Genomic DNA, 21457 nt, shown 5'->3' with positions numbered 1-21457 from the left:
AAGATAAAGCAGACTCAAGAGAAAATCAAGAAGGAAGAAGAGGAAGGACTTCAGAGAGGAATTCAGCTCTTTGGAAACACATGGGGAGACATAACAGCCACACGTCCCGGGTGACCGTCTCTCAAAAAGGGGAGAGAATTAAATGTTTATTCTTTCCTTTTAATTCAAAACGGCCGCATCCAGAGACCGTTCAGTATATAAATAATTCAGGTCTAGAGGTGATCTATAATGGTAATGCCAAATTCTATACTAATGATGCAACATCAGTGCCAATTGATTTCAGTGGAGCATTTTTATTGTTCAGACGCACTTTTAAGCACCCCTGTCTTATTAAATCATATTTATATAATAAAATCGATGCAGTTAAAATGTTCTGGGAGGATTTTAACACCATAAGGATGAATTACACATTCTCAAACTCTATTAATTTCAGTGGTACATGGCGTCACATTTAGATTTAATAGAAAGTTTTTAATGAAGCCTATTGGAGAAGATATCGTTTCCTCCATTACCAGATGATGTATATTGGAGAAAGGTTACAATCCAGTCATTAACACTCTCTTAAATTACGGAAGTACTTGAAGCTTCCTAATTTTTTTCCGCCTTTTTCATTTTTTCCTGAAATAAAATAATATTAGGGATCTTGAATCCAGTCCAGGGGCAATTAAACATGATGATGGGGTGAGAAGGTAAGCCTGGCAGGGGAGACAGAAAACGCAGGTGTAAATCAAGGAGGGTAATGTCATCATCTGCCTCGCCCCACTCATGCCAAGAGAAGACCCTCCGAGTTACTAAAGAAAGCTATTAAGGAGCTTAAGAAGCAAGGCTTCATCACACAGGCAATCCAAGAGTATGCGGAGGCACTTCACACCAGCAATGGCACAAACAGGGTTTCTGCAGCTGGGCACCCTCTCCTCCGATTTTCACATGAGCTCGATATCCGATATCCAGTATCATGGAAAAGTAACTTGCTCCCTCTGCCACGCCTCCTCGCCACACCCATGCCTGCTGGCCCTGCACTGAGCTGCCAGCTGCAGGCTGGGGGACGGAGGGGTCCTGTCCCTTCTTCCACATCAGCTCCGTCTGCAAACAGCTGTGACAGGGAGGAACAGCGTGTCGACAGAATGCTCGATGCAACACGCATTTATCATTCGGCTTCTCGGAAACAGGAGCACGCTCCATCTCAGCTCCATTCAGCCGCACGAAGAGAAAAGTTTGCAAGAAAGCCTGGAGATCATTTCCTCAATATTACTTAATAGACAGGCCGGTCTGGCTCATCCAGTCATCCAGCCTTGGGACAGACTCCGGCTCCCCCACCACCTCGTACTGGGATAAGGCAGCTAGAGAACGGGTGGATGGATTCTGCCTCCCCCTGTAACATTTCACTTATTTGTATTTTGCACAGTTTGCCTGTGAGTATGTCCAACTGCAAGTCTTTCACTTTAAAACCCGCTATTAGCTCTCCGTTAAAATGCTTTGCAGGGATGTGGACGGTATCGCTTTAAACACTAAGCAGGAGCAGGCTTACCAGAGACTAAGGAAAGGGGGTGAGAGCTTGACAGAGCATCTGAGAAATAGAGGTCACCCGCATGGCGCTGGCGGATTGCTGAGCGCTACAGAAGTGCGGTCACTGGGGATGCCAGTATATAGGACACTCGCTGCTAAAACGCAGCCGCGCAGCCGAATGATCATCACTTGATCCCTCCTCTCGCGAGCGCCTGCCTGGGACAGAGCGTTCCCCAAGGCTCAGACTGCCGAACCCCCGACTCTAAAAGGTAACGCCATGAAATATAGACACTGCACCCCCCCGCCCCCCTCCCCGACAGATCAGCGCGTGTTTGCAGAGCGCGACCGACGAGTCAAATAATCCGAGAGCCCCGAGGTGTCGCTCACAGCACAGGGGGGGTGAGGTGGAGAACGCCGGGGCTGGGGCTGCGCCTGAACCAGCCCACTGTCCGGCACCTGGCTTCCTGTCACAGGAAAATCCGCCACCCGCTCCATCTCGCCGCAGATCGAACACCGACCTGCAGGTGTGCTCGCAGGCCAGGGGCAGTGCCCATGCACGGCTTCCCTTAAGAACAGGAGGCGTGGACCGATCCTGTTTTACCGGTAACTACCAGTGTCCAGCTCCAGTGTCTCTTGCAAAAACTCCTGTTTCACGTTCATACTGCTTTTTTTCTGCAATACGCCTCTGTTTATTCGTTGAGAAGCTGGGGCGCGCACTCATTTCTAGATGATGTCATGCCATTAACCAAGACTTGTACTTGGGAAGGACTCGCGTGTAATATATCACCCTCAGCTCAAGTACGAAGCTTTCCCACACTGGCTGTGCAATTATGGTGGGAATTAATTGCTTATCGGGAAGGTCGTCGATGCTGGTGCGTCTCGCTTTGTTTTACTCGGTTACAGGTGAAATGTAGCATTTTAGTTTACCGAAACAAGCCAATGCAACAACCCTAAGGGGTCAATACCTTCATTTATTGTGCACTGCCCTCCAAATGCAATGTGTGTGCAAACATAATATACACTCAAGCGTGACTTAGGGCCTCAGTCTACATCTATACAAATATAAAAGAAACAGTTCCTTCGTATAACTGTAAATCTCCTACTTGACTCTAAGACATTAGCAGTCTTCCATGCACTGTTGCCACTATGCGTGTTCACAATAAACAGCAATAAGCACACGTTCATTTTCCTGCAGCAGCAGAAAAGTATTAATTCCACATACAGCAGTGCCCTCTGCCACCTCCAGGCACTCCATCAAAATTTCAGCTGTCTCTTTATATAAAATATTTAACACCAAGTGTGGCTTATGAATAACACGCATCCTATCAAATTACACAAAATTAAAATTTTCCCACCTCTGAACTCCGGGTGATCTATGCAATCAAGGCAAAAACGTGGCTTTTACCCCCTTGAATACTCAAACCCCAAACACAAACTCGCAGTGCGTTAAAACTGCCCGTTTCTTACAGCTCTACACATAACAGATATTTATGCACGCGTCATGCTTCGCTTTGAAAGCAGTAATTTTTTAAATGATGCATTCATTGTTTTTTTTAATAATAACGGGGAAAACAAAGTCGCTGGCCCTTTTCCTTCGGCCCGTAAATAATGATGTATAAAACGCTTCGTCTGACTGGAGCACCAATAATAAAGTAATGCAATTTTATCAATTATATTTTTTGTCTTAATTGTTGACTTCACTTAGCGTGAGCCCCACCACTGCACAGCACCATGCTATTTTTCAATTAAAAGGTCCAGATGTTTTTGGAGGCTCCAGTAGACACAGGCAGTTATGAGAAATGCTTTATCTGCATTGTAATAATCACTACAACATCAGCTCCAGGCTGCATTTACATACTCATGTTTTATTCCAGCCCTCCTTCTAATGTACCGCTTAATTATACAGCTTGCAAGACAATGCCAGCCCGCCAGAGCCCGGAATTTATTTACTCTGTGATGCAGAGAGGCAACAACAACCTAATCCAGTCGCGCTCCAGACTGCCACCATCGCAGCGGCGAGGGCCGGGAAGAGGAAGAAGCCAGGAAAATCAATAAGCTGCGCCATAATACACACCAACAAAAGCACACACACAAAAAAAAAAAACACTTCGCGTAAGTGCACTTTATTGGGATTTTAAAGGTCACCGACAAACGAAATTGTGTTAAAATGAACTGGCTCTTGAAGAGAGACACGGCGGCGAGGAGCTGGGAAGAGATCTTTTTTTTTGTGTCATTTTCATTTCTTCCCCCCCCAAAAAAACGCTCCAGAGTGAAACACCCCCCCCCCCCTCTCGGAGAGATGCCCGAGGGAGCTGTCCGAGTGTCCGGACGAGCGGGCTCTTGCCCCTGGAGCAGGGAGTCTGCCCCGGGGCTCCCCACCCCCTCACACACACTGTGCAAGCGAGGGGAGAAGGGGGGTGCGGTGGGGTGCCCTTGTAGGCTTCTCCCCGGTTTGTTTTCCAGAGTGGAGGGGGTGACTGGGGGGGGGGGGGGTCTGTTAAAAATAATGAAGATTTTTAATCAGAAGCCCTCAGTGAGCCCACATGCAGAGTTAGCCTACTTTCAGCGCTCGCTCCTGGCACATTTTTTATCATTTCCGAGGGAATAATAATACTCCTCTGTTGTAGCAGAACAGGTAATATCTTCTGCACCACATACTACATACAATACATCGCTGGGAGCTAGGCAAACTTAATGCATTCTTAAATTTACAAATAAATAGCTTTTTTTTGGGGGGCAGGGGAGATATACATTTCTATTAGCGCGGAGTGTGTTCCAATCACTTATCTATTAAGCCAACCAAAAGAAAGCGGTGTCGTTTATCTTGTAACGCCAGACCCCTTGAGAAGCTACAGAAAGGCAGCTATCACCGGGATATTTTGAGACACAGACCATTTCTTTCCCCACACAAGAACTTCCTGGCGCTCCAGAGGAGCCGAAATGCACCACCCGCCACCGCTGCTTTCCGACTTGCAAGTGCAGTAACTGCAGTACTGAAGGGGCTATCTAGGAGAGGAGGCACTGGTCAGTTTACTTCATCATAATGAGTTTTTACTGCCTCACTGTGATACCAGGGCTAATGGAAGTTGCACTGCCTAGACACTTGCTTCTCTGTAAATTAGTGCAGAAGGTCTTCTCCAAAAACAATGACTAATACTGCACTTAATCTTCGAAACGTTTAACTTACATGAAAAATATCTCAGAAGTAACCAGAGTGACACTGATGCATCTAGGCAATGCAGTGCTGCCCATTCATCACCCCCAATGCTGAATTAATCTTGATAGCAAAGACACCAAATTACATCAGCGGGGGTTTCACACTCAGTCTTCCTCCACCAATATCTGAAACAAATTTTTGGTCTGTTAACATTTAATCACCCACCTCTGCTGCAGAAAGAATCGGATCAGAGGGCTTTGAAAAAATGTGAATGATGAGATCAAAGCGTAAAGCATAAACACCGAGCTGTACTCACCAGATCGGCCTGCTCCTTCATACTACTGCATTTTAAAGGAAAGACTAGTTTTGCTTAATCTCAAACTGTATTTCAGTAACATTTTAGGAATTTCACTGACTACTGGACTTCTATAGCTTGACATTTAAACAAAAAATGTTCTACATTAGGAGCCACATTTGACCTAAGAATTCAGTAAAGCACAGAAATCGTGCCCTTTAACTCCATTTTTTAAATAAATGGATTTAAAGCCTCGCGCTTTGAAAGGCATATTAAATATTAAGTATTTTGAACTTTTCATCATCCAGGCTCAAAATATCTTTTTACACAATTTCGTCTAATAGCGTTCTCCTGAGAGCTGGACTTTGGTGGAGCTGTATGATCTCAAAAATAAATATATAATTACATTTGAAGATATGTCTCTCCCCGATGCGCTCATCTTTCCTGGGCGGTTAATATAAGTCAAAGGAACATCACCAAAAGTGGGCAATATATAATGCTCACAGCGCATGGATAATACATATTTATGCAACTTGATCTGACATAGTGTGCTTAAATCAAACAATTAAAAAAACGTTCTTTGAAATATTAACAGGAGAGCAGCCCTAATTAATAGGAGGGCTTATTTGTAGCTGTGCAGGACTGCTGACGACACCAGCATTAGCGGAATGACAGGCTTAAAATATCGGGAAGTTTCTCAGCTTTTGGGTGCAATATTTTAAAATACATCACCATGTCACTTCCTTAATGTGCTTAATAGATTATGGCACATGGCAAACTAACAAGAATTTTTTAACGGATGGCTTTTATGGCTTTGTGTTGGTGATTAATTAAATAAATAGCCGGTGTTCCACAAATCATCCCCTTAATTAGTCCGCACGCGCTCCCGGGGCTCGGGTACCTCCGGCTGTGGCGCGGGCGGGGGCGGCGAGGAGGGCGTGGCGGGGCCCCCCCACCGCCCCCCAGGCCGGGGCGCGCAGGTGCCAGTGTCGGCTGGAGCTGCTCCGAGCGGGAAGACGGCGGATTTGATGACACTCGCCCCCCCTCCGCCCCACAGGAGGAAGGAGCAGGGGGACGAGTCGGGGAACTCGAACCCGCGACCCCACTGCAGAGGAACGACGCGCGGGAACGTCCGCTGGCCGTCCTCGCCGCCTCCCAGGAGCTTCTTGCTCAGGAAGCAAATGCATCTTCCGAGCTGAAACACCGAAAGGCAGAGAATGACTCGCAGGGCGCAGCTCAAGGGCTTCGCCAAGACTGCAAGAGCTTCTAGAAGGGAATGGCACACGTGAATTTTAACGTCCGCCTTATCTCTCCGTCGGCAGGAAAGCTCAAAATTCCTGAAACATTTCAAAAGCCGTTTGGCCCTCGTGGAAAAAAAGGCATCCACTGTTTCCGTTTCTGAAAGGGTGAAAGCCAGTGATCCAAAGACGGAACTCAGCTCTCACCAGGTTCTGATTTGCTGCTGCAGCATCTTTTTTCTTTTGGGGATCTTTTTGGCTTGAGCTTAAAACCGCAGCAACGTCTCCACACCGGCGTGGTCTGAGCGACTCATCCAGAAGTCTCTGGCGGCGAGGCGGATTATGCCCAGACGGTTCTCATCCCTGCGCCCGCGGGAGCGCCGAGGTCGACGTGTGGTTCTGGAGCGCCTCCGCCGACAATTATGTGGTTCAGCCAGCGGCTGTGACCTCTGACTCCGGCCCGCGCGCACTGCTCACCACACATCTGTAAGTGTGTCAGCTCGGGGAGGTGCGGACGTCTTGAAACGGATCTGCAGCTCCCCAAACCCCCTGGCGCTTCTGCTCCCAGCACGAGCGGCACAGCCCTCGTCGTCAGGCCGTAAATTAAACACGCACACTTCTCCACCGGTTTTAGACTGGGATGGGTCTTTCCTCTGAATACCCTGCAGCTGCAATCTCCATCATAACACACATTTTCAGATTATATTTCGGGCAGTGGTGCAGCTCAGGCCCTTGCTTGTCCAGCCCGTGCACAGATGTTGACGGCCACTTGTTTCATCGGTCCATTGGAGCTGGGCACCCTGCAGCAGCTGGACTGCTGACCAGTCCAAAGCCCACCAGCTCTGCACACTGGGCCAGCAAGATCCAAGATGCTTGGCTGCGCAAACAGGGCCCCGTTACTAAATCACTGCGAACCGTCAACAGCTTTCGGAAGCCCCCCCGCCCCCCATGCATGGCCCACAGAGCTTGTCATTCGCACAGCTATCCCACCTAAACGCGCCTGTGACCCTCATCTCTGCTGGATCCCACAGGAACACGAACCTGAAGGTTGCTCCGGCTTTGGGACACGAGCTCCAGCAGGCTGACCGGCTCCTCCGCAAGCACGCCGGGAGGCAGGGGCCCGGGTGGAGGCGTCAGCCCGGCGCGTCGATACGGCCCCGACGCGCCGGGGCTTTCGTCCGGTCCCTGCTCCTGCAAGGGGAGCCGCCCCCTCTGGTGCGGGAGGACTCCTCCGGCGCTGCCCACCACCCACCTCCCCTCCCAAAGGAAATAAAAGCCCACCCCAACGGCAAACCTTACAAGAGCCGGCACAGACATTCCAAAGGCCGCGCTTCCTGGGCGCCGCTTAATTGTATCTGTGCATTAAAGAGAGTGCTGCCGGGTTTTAGTAATAAGCAGGTAAATTCTCCAACGGATGGACACACTTGAGACCGACGTGTTAATTTGATGCAACTTTTGCGCTGACAATGTGTGATTAATTTGTTCCAAGCTGCGGCTGCAGCGCCTGGAAGTGACAGTTTGAAATGCTGGGCTCTTTATCCACAGAGCCGCTTGACACGCCTTTAGCCCGCTGTTTTGCAAGGACCACTGTTAATTTGTAATGAACTGGCTTTTCAGGGGGTACCTTCATCTTTAATTCTGTCACTGCCAGCTCCTTGAGGAAAATTACCCGTTTCCTTCAGCGCGTTCACTGCCAAAGGACAGGCAAATTAGAGGGCCAGGGCGACCAGCCACGCAGTTCGCGGGCGTCTCCACACACTCGCACGCGTACAAGCACACCGACGGCTCACGGCCCCCCTCCAGATCACTGCACCAGCCCTGCAAACCACAGAATGAAGGCGGCTGGATGTTAAAAAGAGGCTTGCAGTGCCTCGCAAGACCGCAAACCCATCTACAGGTGTCGGGGGGCGAGCTGGTGCCCCTCCCAGCAGCTGGCATGAGCAGATCCGTGGGCCTAGCGCAGGAACCGCTGGTGATGGGAACGCCGCTGGGGTTCGGGGAGCCCAGGGGGCCCCAATTTGAAGCAGCACGCTGGAAAGCACGTTTGGGGTTCACCTCTGATCAGAGGAGCCATGCTCCACCCCGTCTGTGGGCGAGCCGACCTGAGCCGCAGGAAGAATGGGGAGGCTGCGCTGGCGCTTAGTTGTGGTCGGAGAGAGATTTAAATACAGCACGGTGCACGAGACCATTTCGCACACTTTGCGAGTGTTTGGGCTAACACACGCCTCGGTTAGTGCCGGTGCCTTTTAGCGGAGCAATCATTTCAAAACCTGCTTCCGCGCATCTACAGCGCGGTTTTAAAAAGCTTCGCTCAAGAATCATATGCCACATTTTCACATTCTGATGTTTCCAGAGTGATCTTCTGAGAAACGCGGGTCTGCGGTCGGCACCTTGCAGTTTCCAGCGATTGGAGGCTGGGCCGGAAACACAAGGTGAAAGGGACATATGTATCCGACACTTGACTATTCTGTACTTTTTTTTCCCCCCAGTCGAAAACATGCATTTTTTAAAATTGAGACTTGTGTCATCATACGCAGTGACTCAATGCTCAGGCATCCCGGCAAGTGCTTTAGACAGTTAATTCCCTGCTGTAGCTGTCAGGCTGACCACACAACGAATTCACTGAAAACAATCGTTTCAGTTCAACGTGTCAAGACTTGGGATAAAAAGAAAATGTCTGGAAAGACCCACGAATTGAACAGGGATCAGCCCCACATTAGAAATCCACGCATTACACCTGTCCTCTCGTTCCCATCTCGCTCTGCTCCAGCAGAAGTACCTGAGAGCCCTGCAACCCTCCGCCCGCTCAAAGCCAGCTGCTGCCTTCACTGCAGCTATTCAGCAGCTCTGCCAGCCATTTCCCGAAACTCAAGTAATATACTTTGGTGCTGCAGGTCACTCGGATTGTGTTATTAAATCCCACCTTCGTCGTATTTAGTGGGGCTCTCTCCTTTTTTCAAGCAGAGATTCTCTCTCTCTCTCTCTCTCTCTGAACGTGGCAGAATTCATTTTCCTTTCACAATTATCTGTTCTCAATCACTGTTAATGTTAACTTCATGTACACATAAGAGACTTGATAAAGAATTATTAGGCCCATTAATGGAATAGCAAGAGTCAGACCCCTACATCCTTTTCCACAGAAAATGGTTCTTAATTTCAAAGTTGTTCTGCTTTATTAAAGCTCATTACCATTTCTCTTTTAATAAGCGCTCTTTAAAGTCATTACCTGCAGTCGAGTTAAAGGCTGAGCTATTAAAAGGTTACTTTAATGTGAATAATGGCCTCCCGATATACTCAAGTTAATTACTATTGGAAACTGGTTCTAGTTTAATTTAATGCTGAACGCTTAATGAAGGATATGCCGGAGTAGCAAAATTGACAAAAATTATTCATGGTCAACAGACCTATTTATGCTGTCTCCTTTTGCAGAGATAATATCCGTTTCTCCTTCTAAAGAAACCTGCCTTTGAAGATCACATTCATTTCCCACAATCATTTTTCTATCCGTATCAAAATTGGATATGATGGGCATTATTTTTAAACAATTGAGCAGCGTGTCACATGTTCTCTTGTTATCGGTTCCATTCTTTTTAGAACTGCAATCACCCAGAAAGGGCCTTAATGATTTTTTTTTTTTGCAAAATCAACTTTTTACAACCACCTCATTGTCAGAGAACCAGACCAGACCTGAATTAGCCTTTCATCTTTCCTGAAATCCTCTGCCTTTTCTTTTACAGCGGGAGCCCCGAGCCAAGACACAGAGCCTGAAGCCCCGTGATAATGATGATACACTTTAAAATGAAACAGACAGGAAAGAATGACAGCAAAGCCTCTTTACCTTCTCCAGCTGCATGTCCACAGCGGCAGCCTCTTTTAAATTAACAGGAAAAATGTGCGTTTTAAGATAGGAGAAAAATGCAATGTAAAGCCAATATAGGCTGCGTGGATTCACAAATTCAATTTCAAGAATGCTACAGTACCCAACAAGGTAGAAAGGTTTTAGGTTACAGAAGCACTGATCCAGTTTGGCCCTTGTGGTCATGTACACCTGTAGTATGTCGCAGCCCTATTTGGAACTCAAACCCAGACTGGTGAGACAGACCTGCCCCTGTAAGAACACTCAAGCGCTAATAATAGAACCATGCTCTAAAGACACGATTACATGCAACTGCACGGCCAATTTCCAGCCCAAAGAAACCCGAAACCCAATTAAACTCAAAACAGCAGGTTTCACACCCCGGAGTTGGTAAAACGCAGAGCACAAATAAAACAGTGAAAGTCTGTTGTACCACTAGCTGCTACCTACATAAATCTTAAACCCCAGTTTAATTCGATCTGGCCCTTGTATAGACTTGGCGCACCACAATTTGATTACCACAACTGTACTTTTTAACTGCTGTCAAAAACAACTGAGCCTTCTGTAAACATCTGCCGGAAGACATGCCTGCTTCCCATTAGCCCAGCCTTATATCAAACCAGAGCGATGAATCTTTATCTGACACTAATACTCCTTAACTTCATACATACAATTAAAATGAATTGCAGCTAAAAACCTACAGGACAAAACTACATTACACTGTCATCTCCGAACTTCCAGCTCGCCGTAGAAGGACGCTTTCAGAGAGCTTCCCATATCTGGAAGAGGCCTCTTCTGAGACGGCAAGAATACATTTGCACAGGAAACACTTTGAAGAGGATTCCCTTATTAAACGGACAGATAAATACATAAAAAAGCCATCGATTTTTAAGTGGGTGTTTATGAAAGTTTACAGCGATCCCCAGCCTTTTCAGTCTATAAAACTCATTTGATGCTTAATTGACTTCCATCTGAACCCTGATAATATGAGGAATTCCGCAGCAAAAAGAAAAACATTTGCTTAGATTCCCGACAGGTCGCCGCGTTTTTAAAAGCGCAGTATCACCCAGAGCTGTACAGCCAGCCAACCTTTGTACTTTCCAACAAATTCTTTCAAAAGCAGGAATAATTCATCGTGACATTTATTCGGCTCACTACTTTTTGTACTCGGCTCTTTTCCCTAAATCACGCAACGCCTTGCAGAGCCGGGCACAAGAGAGGGGAACTGCTGCTGAGAGCCTGGCTGCCGCCCCCCACGATAGCCGAGCTGCCACACGGCTGCAGAGCCTCAGGGCCGGGCTCACGGCACCTGAAGTCCGGTGTCGCGCCGGTGCTCCTGAATCGGGCAGAGCAGCGCCGCAGCTTTTCTCCTTCCGATGTCGGCGAGCTCCCGAAGCAGGGGCTACGATTCACAGGCATCGGGGGGGAAAAAAAACGGACGACCACCTTTTGGGCATCCATGTTTTCTAAACACAAATATCACCGGGGTACCCGAAACTGCCACGGAGATATCTCCCACATTCTGTACAACTCAAACTCACAGCTTCAAACGCTACTTGATTAACAAAAACAACAGCAGCAAGCAATATGGATAAGGGCAATAATAATAATAATAATAATAATAATAATAAGCTCATTATGAAAGCTCGCTGTGCTTTCTAAGGAATGCGCATCCATGACAAAGCGCAGCCGGAAATTCCACAGATGGAAAAAGCATCTTCAATTATTCCGGCTCCCATAAAAGATGTTCTGAAGACGCACATGGTTCCAACACATCCATCCTCATATCAAGTAATTACGCTGCCACGAACAGCCTCCATATGCAGGAAGAGGAGTTAAGGCATGCAGCATCCCAAAATGCTGCTGAAAGCGATTATCCAGTAAGTGTTAATTGCCACTGCATTCATATTAATTTTGACTGCAGGTCTGATATAGCTCAATATTTCCCCAGACAACATTTTAAAACAAAGTTTAATTTAAGGAACTGCTTCTTTCAACACTTATGAAAATTAACAACTAAGCAATTAGCACTCAATAAGTCCCCTTGCCCCCCCCCAACCAGCCAGTCCTATTACAGCCTCCTCATTACAACTGTGCCTGAGCTACTGAGAACCGGAAGAACACACAAAAATCTGTTACATGTCACAGTTTTCTTGGCAGCAGTGACATCAATGTATTTCTAACCCTTTAGGCCAAAGCAGCCAACTAGATGCATAGTAGAAGCTGTTTGTCTTTTGCTCTCCTTTTTCATTAAGGATCCTTTCGGTTAACTATTGAATCAGCATGATGTTTTGAAGACAAATCTCTGTCATGCTAACTACTGAATAAACAAGTTACATCCCACCAAAAATATTACCTTCTGAAGAGTAACTCATATCTTTGTATGCACAACTGTCTTAAGTTCAGTTTTGTGGATCGAGCTCACAAAGGACTAATCCTTCAGGTGGCATATTGGTGAAATTCCTTTCTCATCATGAACGCCTTGCCCACTCCTGCATGTTTCATGAATTCTGAACAAAGAAATTATTCTTGAGCAGTTCATAAAAAGTATGAACAACTTCCAGGTTTTTAACACCCTAAAATTAGGTAAGTAATTCAAACAAAATTGTTTCTGCTTATTCAGACAACAGGAAGGTACGGTTCTGCAGAACTAATCATTTACATATTTCTGTGTCATGAATAACTGAGGTCCAGAAAATAAAAAAATTAAAAGACTGAGAACAGGCAACAAAACGCAGATGTAAGTAACGATTAGGAAAAAAATGTTGGCTCATAATCCTAAAACTTACAACGGCCTTCATGCTTATTTCCTTTAATTAAAAAAACATGGCTTTCAGGCATTTAAAAACATTTTTACATAGGCGCTGCAGAAATAACTCAAGTCTGTCGATTCCACTGGTTTAGAGGGTCCAGCTAAAACCTCAACACTTGACCCAGACTGACCATCCATCGGAGGGGTGAGGGGTGAAAGGTGAAAGGTGAACCCTTGTGACCTGTGACCTCTCCCTGTGAGTCGGGCCAGTGCCCGTGAGATCCAGCACCCTCGCCTGTCCCACCCTACCGGACAGCGAGAGTGTCCCGAGGGGGCAAGACAGAAGCGTCTTACCGCTCACAGACACGAGACACAGCAGGTAAATTACAGGGAGCCGAGCCTCAGCGGTGAAATTGCATGTGTGAGGTCAGGTCACCAGTTCAAGACTAATCCGCTGCCTGCCCTATATCACTTGCCCCGTTCGGTGTCCGTGTTGAATTCAGACAGAACCCTCGTTATTTTTCCACTGCATGCTGCCGTTTCTAAACCTCCCTGATTATCCTCCCTTTTACTGGGAAAAGGAAAAGGTCGTCTCTGTGAATCTTTCCGCATTTTCTTCCAGGGGACAAAAATCCCTAAAAATAATAAAATTCCCTGAAAGACCACAGAGCACACAGCAGTGAAAACTCCAGCCAGGAATGTAATTAAACAGCGTTAAAATCGACACATGCACAGCCCTGCCGGACAGACTGGTCAGAGATCTCAGACTTTTTCTTTTGATCACCACTTAAAGATAAAATCAGTTTTATTTTAAGATTGCAAAATACTGTACTGTTACTGAAAATGATTTCAGACATACGTACATATAAGCCAGTCCTGCTGTAACTATCTACAGCCCAGGCTGAGTTGCAGCAGATTTCAGATTACTTTCAGTTTCTTGATTATACTTCGTGGGTGAACCATAAAGGAAGTTGTTGAATTTGGATGAAAAATACAATATTTTCAACATCCTAGGATATCTTACACTGGAGAGCTCCATAGCTCCAGTATGAACAGGTACATTTCTTCTGGTTATGGTACAGTATAGCTATGTTCAGGAACAGGGGGCCAGGAGCTAATTCTATGCATACTGCAATGTGTCCTTTCTAGGCCTGGACTCTGTGCACAGGGGAAATGAATTTGCTGTGAGTCTGTCCTGCTGTAGTCAGTACTGTGTGCAAACCGCTCCACACTTAGAATCTGCTCTTGGCCTCCAGCTCCTGAACATAGCCATACTGTACCTCAACCAGAAGAAATGTACCAATTTATACTGGATCTGTTCTCCAGTGTATGCAAGAGTGCTCTACTTCCTTGACAGACACTTATGCTATGTGTTTACACGTTAAAGTGTGCATTTCTTAAAACAATCTGCTGACGCACACACTTGTTCAGGAGTGCATGTGCACTGGTGGTTGGGAAATGATGTTTGTAAGAGGATTTTAAGGCAGGGTTTCCAGATGTCAATACGTACAGATCATCATCTCTCTCCCTGCTCCACGCCGGCACAGCCTGCCTCTCCTCTCCACCGGAGAGTGACAGCTGGGCTTAATTACCGCGCTTTGCAGCCGCGCTCACAGGAGACCCGCAAAGCTCTCAAATCAGCAATTTTCCCTAATTCGCTACACATAAAAAAATAATAATAATGATACCAGTCGGCAACGAATCACGCTGCACGAGGACGCTCCTCTGCTTTCCAGAGCTTTCAGGGAGAGAGTGCAGGTCTCTCCCGGCCGGGGCTCAGGCTGGGAGCATCCTGTGCTTCCCTCTCTTGGGGGGAAAAAAATCCAGTTTTTTAATTAATCCACGCAGAATACCTGCCGCAACCCCCTCGGGCTGCACACTTCCTCTCCAAGGTTGCCCGGCTGAACGGCCGTACGCTCGCGCGAGACTTATGGCGGCTCAGCCAGCTCCGTTAATAAATCTCCAGGCCTGTTTGGCAGGATACTAATTAGTGCATTAGAGGGCATCTGATCATCCTGCCTAATTCGAAGTGCCGGTCTGCAGCGGGCGCCGATGGAAATGGGGGGGGGGGAGGGGGGCAGTGCAAGGGCGGGGCTCCTCCGCGCCCCCGCGCCCGCCCCCGCGCCCGACCCACCTTGCCGTCGAACTTGGAGTACTCGTTGAAAGGGTTGTTGAGCTGCTGCGGGCACTGCTCCAGCCGCAGGGACAGGGCCGACTGCTTCCCGCCACTCCGCGGCCTGTCCTTGAAATCCTTCCTCTCGAACAGGGAGCCCAGGTCTGGGACGGGAGGCGGGGGGACGGGCAGACGGGCGGGAGAGGGAAAAAAAAAAATCAGAATCAAATCAGAACACCACCACCACCACCGAGCAGCTGGGACCCAAGTCCTCATCGTGAAATCCACTCATGAAAAGGTGGCATCTATGCCAGATCAGTTTCTAAGAAAAATAAGAGCTGTGCGAATACTCTGCGCCCACACTTGTGAGGGAAACAAGACGACAGCGTGCAACGCCAGGCCTCTGAGGAGCAGCACAAGCCCACTGGCCTCACTGCTCCCCTTTTCTAACCCACAGAAGGTCTCGGCCAGCTGGACAAAGAGGAAATCCTCTTCGGGAGAGTCGGTCACCTTAAAACCACTCAATTACCTCATCGTCGCTGCACACTTTCATCAGCACTAACCATGGTTGAAGCTTCTGTTGATGCAAATATAGAGGGGCTCTTTTTTAACAGCTGAAAGGAGATGTTTTAATTATTTTGTAGGAGTGGATAAAAGACTGGAGACTTGTGACTGGCTGAACAAAACCTGTTTCCTAACTTCACTACCGAGCTCCCAGAAGGCAGACATAAAGTAAATGCCCTGCGGGGAAAAACAAAACTCACGTACCCGAGTGAGATGAGCTCCTTTCTTTCCACTGAACGTTTTTGCATTTGATCTGGTTCTGTCGTTCCTTCCTGAGCCTTTCGAGCCTCTGAGCTTTAAAGGAAATGAAAAGGTTCGAGTGAGAAAACGGCACCAGGCATCGCACTACACCCCAACGCCAGCTCATCGCAGGGACGTGTCCTGCTTGTCCGTCACATTGGGACTGCCGCTCCGGATAACAACATTGTGTCAGGAAGCGCGGGAAGGATCCGGACGCGCGATTCCCGATGGCCCGTCGGCCTCCCCTGCTTGACTCTGTCAGGAGTCTCGGCACACCGAAGGTCGCCAAGCCCCCCGACCGGGAGGCGCAGGGCAGGGAGGGAGGAGCAGGCTGGTCCGCGCCCGTGGACGAGAGCCCGGGAGCAGGACGCGCAGCAGCTCCACCTGAATAAAACAAGGACGTGCCTTCCTCTGGGGAATCAAGGCCGCGGTACAGAGCGCGGCCCTTCCGGAGGCAGGCTCGCCAGGGAGGGACTGCAGTCATCTCTGTGAGCGACTGCCGGAAAAAAAAAGTGTTCGCAAGCTCAGGGCCATCGTGCATCAGTTTCTACTGTTTGCATCTGATTTATAATCTACTACAACAGAAATAAAATCCACTGATGTTTCCCTTTAAAGATGTAACCAATTTAACATGCAATCCCAAACGCAGATTTCTGTACCAATGCTTATACATATATACCCTGTACACATACTTAGGGCACTATTTACAACAGCAGTGATCCACTTCCTGTACAGAGGCTCACGGTGTAAAATACACAGAAAATGCCGTCCCCTATATATGTCTCGCTCTCTTTCCCCAATTTTAATATACATGTTTCTTTGTGAAGAGTAATTTATAATTCCCATTAAAGAATCATAAACCATTTTAAGATACCATAAAAACAATATTAACACGGGGGAGAATAATAAAATGCAAACCTCTCGGTGATGAATAGGAGTTTTGATGTATGAATCATTATTCATGTTCTTTGTGAAATGCTAATGTACAGGCGACCCAAATAGATTTCAACGTCCCGGGAAAAAAAAAAAAGTTATGGGACAACCACTCCTAAATAAAGGGAGGAAACACTAATCTTTCCCAGAGGGATCTCAGAGATAAGGAAAGACTTCAAGTACAAATATATCTATTTTAAAAATATCAAGGTCTAGATAATTCATGTAGATGTTCTTTTGTCCACAGAATATACTTCTATTTCCCTTATTTGACTATCTGAAAGAGAATCATTCATTTATTTTTTAACCTTTGCTATTAATCTGCAGTGACTTGGTCTGCTTTGGTCATTGTGCTGCGACAGTGTCAATGACCGCTAGAAATCAATACAATTTAATGTTCAAAATCAAAACGTACACCCTCACACTGACCGCAATCTCAGATACACGAAACCGTTTAGCCATCAACTAGCACACAAAAAAAAGTCTGCTTAGCCATGTGCCACGGTCTCCTGAAAAGACACACACAGCAGCAGCACTGTCCAGACGGACAGCTGCTGCACAGAGTCGCTGATGGCCGGCCTGTGCGCCGAGGACGATGGTGACTGACTGAGGACGCAGTTTCGCAACGGCAAGGCGCTGCTGTGCTGCACTTGCAGCAGTTTGCACTGGAGTCCTGAACCCTGTCCGCCGGCTTCTGCAAGCAAGGCGAGGTCAATACCTAGTAAAAAAAAAAAAACAGGCCACATCCCAGGAAGTGGTGGTGAGCCCTGCCCGCCTTCAGCTCTGCGATTCCCGAGAGGGGTGCCTCCCGCGCGGCGGGCGGAGCCGGTCACGCCCAGGGCCTGAACCCCCCCCCCCAAACCCGACGCGTTTGGCCGACGCCCATTTCTTTAACGGACCGGGGCTCTGCGTCCCCGAAGCGGCCTGGGCTCCCCCACTTTGCTGCTTCTTTGACATCGCACAGGGCTCCCCAGCGCACAAGGCAGGTTTGTGCCCTTTGACCTGGGGTGTTCCTGTTATCCGGGAGCCCAAAAGCACACACCAATGAGAAGTGTGATTAATGGATGGCACTGCCAGATTACTTGATTTGATAAGGAGTACAACCTATCAGTAACATAATGCATCACAAATTGTTTTGTCAACAATTTATGGCACCATTTATCAAATGACCATCGTGCTTTGCTGAATTATGGTGTCATATCTGGCATTATGTCAATAGGACCTCTCCACAGCACCTGAGCCGAGGGTGAATCGCACACAGTGATTTAGGTGCGCACCGCGGTGACCTGTGCACGGAATACATTATTCATGCAACAGCCTTGTGGGGAAAATGTTATTGATTGGCAAAGAAGTTCTTTAAAAAATGGGAGTGTTTGGAAGGAAACAACGGAGGCAAACCAGAAACGCAATGTTTTGATCTGTTAACTGCTACCCCCTCACTCGTTTCCCTTCTAGATTACAAAAGGGGCCACATTGTTAAATGTTAAATGTATATACATATATAGAAATACAGTATACATCCATCCTTCAAACCACTTTATCCTATCCTGGCCAAATTTCCCATTGGTCCTTACCAATCATGGCCTCCTAATATAATCCCCATCTATGAACTGGCTTCATAGCTCTGCTCTCCTCCCCACTGAGAGCTGGTGTGTGGTGAGTGTTCTAGCGCACTATGGCTGCCGTCGCATCATCCAGGTGGGGCTGCACACTGGTGGTGGTGGAGGGGAGTCCCCATTACCTGTAAAGCGCTTTGAGTGGAGTGTCCAGAAAAGCGCGATATAAGTGTAAGCAATTATTAATTATTATTATTACTACCGAATAGCCATGGAGCTGGAGCCTATCCCGGCAAACAACAGGCGCATGGTGGGATACACCCTGGATGGGACAGCAGCCCATCCCAGGACATGCAGGGACACAAACACACACCAGGGCCAGTTTTCCCAGAAGCCAATCAACCTACCTACCAGCATGCCTTTGGGTTGTGGGAGGAAACTCCCAAGAACACAGACAGCGCCCCAGGTCCAGAACTGAACCCACTGCGCCACTGTGCTGCCCTACAGCATATATATATGCAAACACATACAGACACATTAGGACAGGTAATTCCATACAAGGGCATCAGGAAGATTCGCCAGACACCTGGCAGATCAATGATGTTATCTGGAAGTAAAACGCCTTTGTCGAAGCAAGCCCTTAGCAAAACAATGTTTGCGAGAGCTAGTGCTTAGCAAGTCAGAGACGACAGGGGTGGTCTGTGCCGATGATAAAGCTAACCGAGTGAATGCAGGGCTTGCTGTATCGCACTGCCAGCGAGGCTGAGAGCTGTGCACAGTGCCTGAGCGGAGATCTGGAGGAGGGAGGGTGGTCCGGGCGCGAGTCTCAGCCGGACGTTCCGGATGACGGAGGCGTATCGCGTCAGCATACCTGACACCTTCCCCTCAAGCTTACTGGCTGATCTTTGGCCTCTGTCTGGACGTCCTGGAGAGACAGACATCACCGTCGGCGGCGCTCAGACAGCCTCTGCTGCTCGCGTCTCGCCTTGAAAGAACGTCATCGACAGCGCAAGAGCGAAACCCACAGAAGACCACTGGGACTAGGCAAGGAGCCCACACTGCCACCCGGCTGGAAGCTGAGGAATTTAGCTTTTACTTTCTTTTGGCTCCAAACCCAGAATAATTTGGCCGTCCAGGCCCACAGGGGAGCAGTCCGCTGTCCAGGAGTTCTGACCCGCCAGTGTCCCGGGTCAACAGGTGGGGGGGTGGGGCGTGCGCGTGTCCGCAGGACAGGGGGGGGGGTGGGGAGCTGCAGAACACGGTCAGAGAAGATACTGGTTTACAGGACCTGGCGGCGATGCTTCCTGAAGGCCTGCACGCGCCCCCGCTCCCTTCCACTCATGAACACGCGGGGCCCTCGCCCGCTCCCAGAGGCTGCGTCCGCCACCGGACCGGACCGGACCGATTCCTCCGCACTCTCCTCAGGCGGCACTCTCCGCTGACAGAGAGAGAGAAGGAGTCGCTTCTGCGACTCTCGAACGGGTTTGCGGAACGAGGCGATTTGAGCTCTGGCCGTGAAGGTTTGGGTCACTTTTCAGGCCGGTTCCGGCGGTGCTCCGGGCACGCGCGGCTGTTCCCATGAGTGAAAGGGTTCGTTCGTGATTCGGCGGAAAAAGGAAAAACAACGCAAACTAGTGCCCTCCGGCGCGGCCGTCCCGGGTGTCGCTCACAATCACCCGCCCCACGCCCGATTCTGGACTCGTGCCCACACGTGCTGAGCCAGTCACCGACATCAAGACACGCCAAGACAACAGGCTCCCAGAAGCAGAGGTCATGCACCTGCAGCACACTGATGCAACTCCAGGAAAGAAGCCTCCTACGACTACTGCAGCGCAAGCGACTGGGAGACAAGGGGAAGGAATTCAAATCGGACTCCTTCGGTGTTTAAACAACACTGAGGAAGACGGATGCGTCTCAACATGTCCGCTCACCCTGTGCCGTTGTCAACCAGTCAGTCTCGGCCTCTCGCGCGGAAGGGGGGAGGGTTACCTGTGTTCGACCGCCGCCGGATCCCGAAGTCCCAGCTGGAAGTGATGTCGACGGACTGGGAGAGGCCGCAGCCCTGGGCCTCCCCACCGCCGTCGCCCGGCAACGAGCCCGTGCTGCCGCCGCCGCCGCCGCCCCCGCCTCCGGGCGCGGCCGCCGGCTGGCACTTCTCCAGGTCCACGTCGTGGTCGATCAGCACCATCTCGCACATGCCCGTGTCGTCGCTGGTCACGTGCGACTGCCGGATGTGCGCCAGGATGATGGCGGGGTTGTCGAGGAAGGCCATGCTCTCGCCCGGGCCTCCTCCCTGGCTCACTCGCGCGCTCGAGGGATCAGCTGCTGCTGCTGCGGCGGCGGCTGTGGGTTCGGTGGCGTCGGCGGCTCTTTCCTCCCCTCCCAGTTATTGTCTCCTCTCCTCGCTGTACCATGTGTGCTCGCCTGCACGGCCGGGAGAGAAAGGCAGGGGGGGAGCAGATGAGACACCCTGGCGGGAGCCCAGACGGCGAGGAGGGGGACTAGCAGGGTGCATGCTGGGAGCCCCCGAGTGAGCGGGACCGAACCCGCGCAGGGCAGGGGCTACCGGAAGACCACTGTTCCAGCTGCCAGGTTGAAATACGGAGTGAAGCATCATGGACCACACACCCCCCCACCTCAAAGCACGGCTTTTAGCTTTGAGCGATATTAAAACACGCTATTGTTCAGTTGGGCTAAGTTCTGTGGCTTTACGTGTTGTGTTGGAAACCCAAGAGAAATGCATAAGTAAAGGCTCTACTCTGGAAATGTGCAAAACGAATAATGAAAGCAGAAGTATAACAACCGGATACCTGGCCACCACAACTCGGTTAGCTCTATAACAACCGATCTCTGCAAAGCCAGAAATGGGAAATTGAGGTTTCTCCGACATGTCCCCCTCGCCTCATTGTGCCTTAGTGTCCTTCACACCCCGGTGACAGCGATGGACAGCCCGTTCTGCCCGCTTAAGCTCCGGCCTGGCTTTCCGACCCCCCCAGGACACGCGTTTCAAGCCCCAAGGCGACGAGTTTCATACAAGTTCCTACGATTGCAGAAGGACGACTTCCCAGGCGTTTGCGGTAATCCGTAGACGGGCTCTGCCCGTTTTGCCAGCTCCCCTCTGCCTTGATCCCTGCTCTCCGAAAAACCCTTCAGCACTGACAGCTCCCCTTTTCTCGAGCTACGGTTCGGGGGCTGGAAAGGGGGGCGGTCTCACATTTCTGGGGCCCCGTTAAATCCACCCAGCGTG

At 49.2% G+C, this 21457-nt stretch overlaps 1 protein-coding gene across 3 annotated transcripts in view; it reads right to left on the bottom strand.

Annotated features, from left to right (window-relative positions):
* mapkap1 (MAPK associated protein 1) overlaps nucleotides 1-21457 on the bottom strand; it is a 90971-nt gene that overhangs the window by 64151 nt on the left and 5363 nt on the right. For 2 of the 3 annotated variants that reach the window (XM_069183286.1, XM_069183285.1), the window contains 4 exons: nucleotides 20200-20634; nucleotides 19082-19135; nucleotides 15686-15775; nucleotides 14939-15081 (listed from right to left, as the gene is read on the bottom strand). In XM_069183286.1, coding sequence (XP_069039387.1) covers nucleotides 14939-15081; nucleotides 15686-15775; nucleotides 19082-19135; nucleotides 20200-20482 — 570 coding nt within the window. In that variant the 5' untranslated portion in view covers nucleotides 20483-20634. The remainder of the gene's footprint in view (nucleotides 1-14938; nucleotides 15082-15685; nucleotides 15776-19081; nucleotides 19136-20199; nucleotides 20635-21457) is intronic. The other variant, XM_069183287.1, reaches the window with a different exon arrangement.

Source organism: Lepisosteus oculatus, chromosome 24 (assembly GCF_040954835.1).
Source record: "Lepisosteus oculatus isolate fLepOcu1 chromosome 24, fLepOcu1.hap2, whole genome shotgun sequence".
Lineage (NCBI taxonomy): Eukaryota > Metazoa > Chordata > Actinopteri > Semionotiformes > Lepisosteidae > Lepisosteus > Lepisosteus oculatus.
Note: the sequence above shows the minus strand (reverse complement) of the source record. Positions and strands in the feature narration are given on the sequence as shown.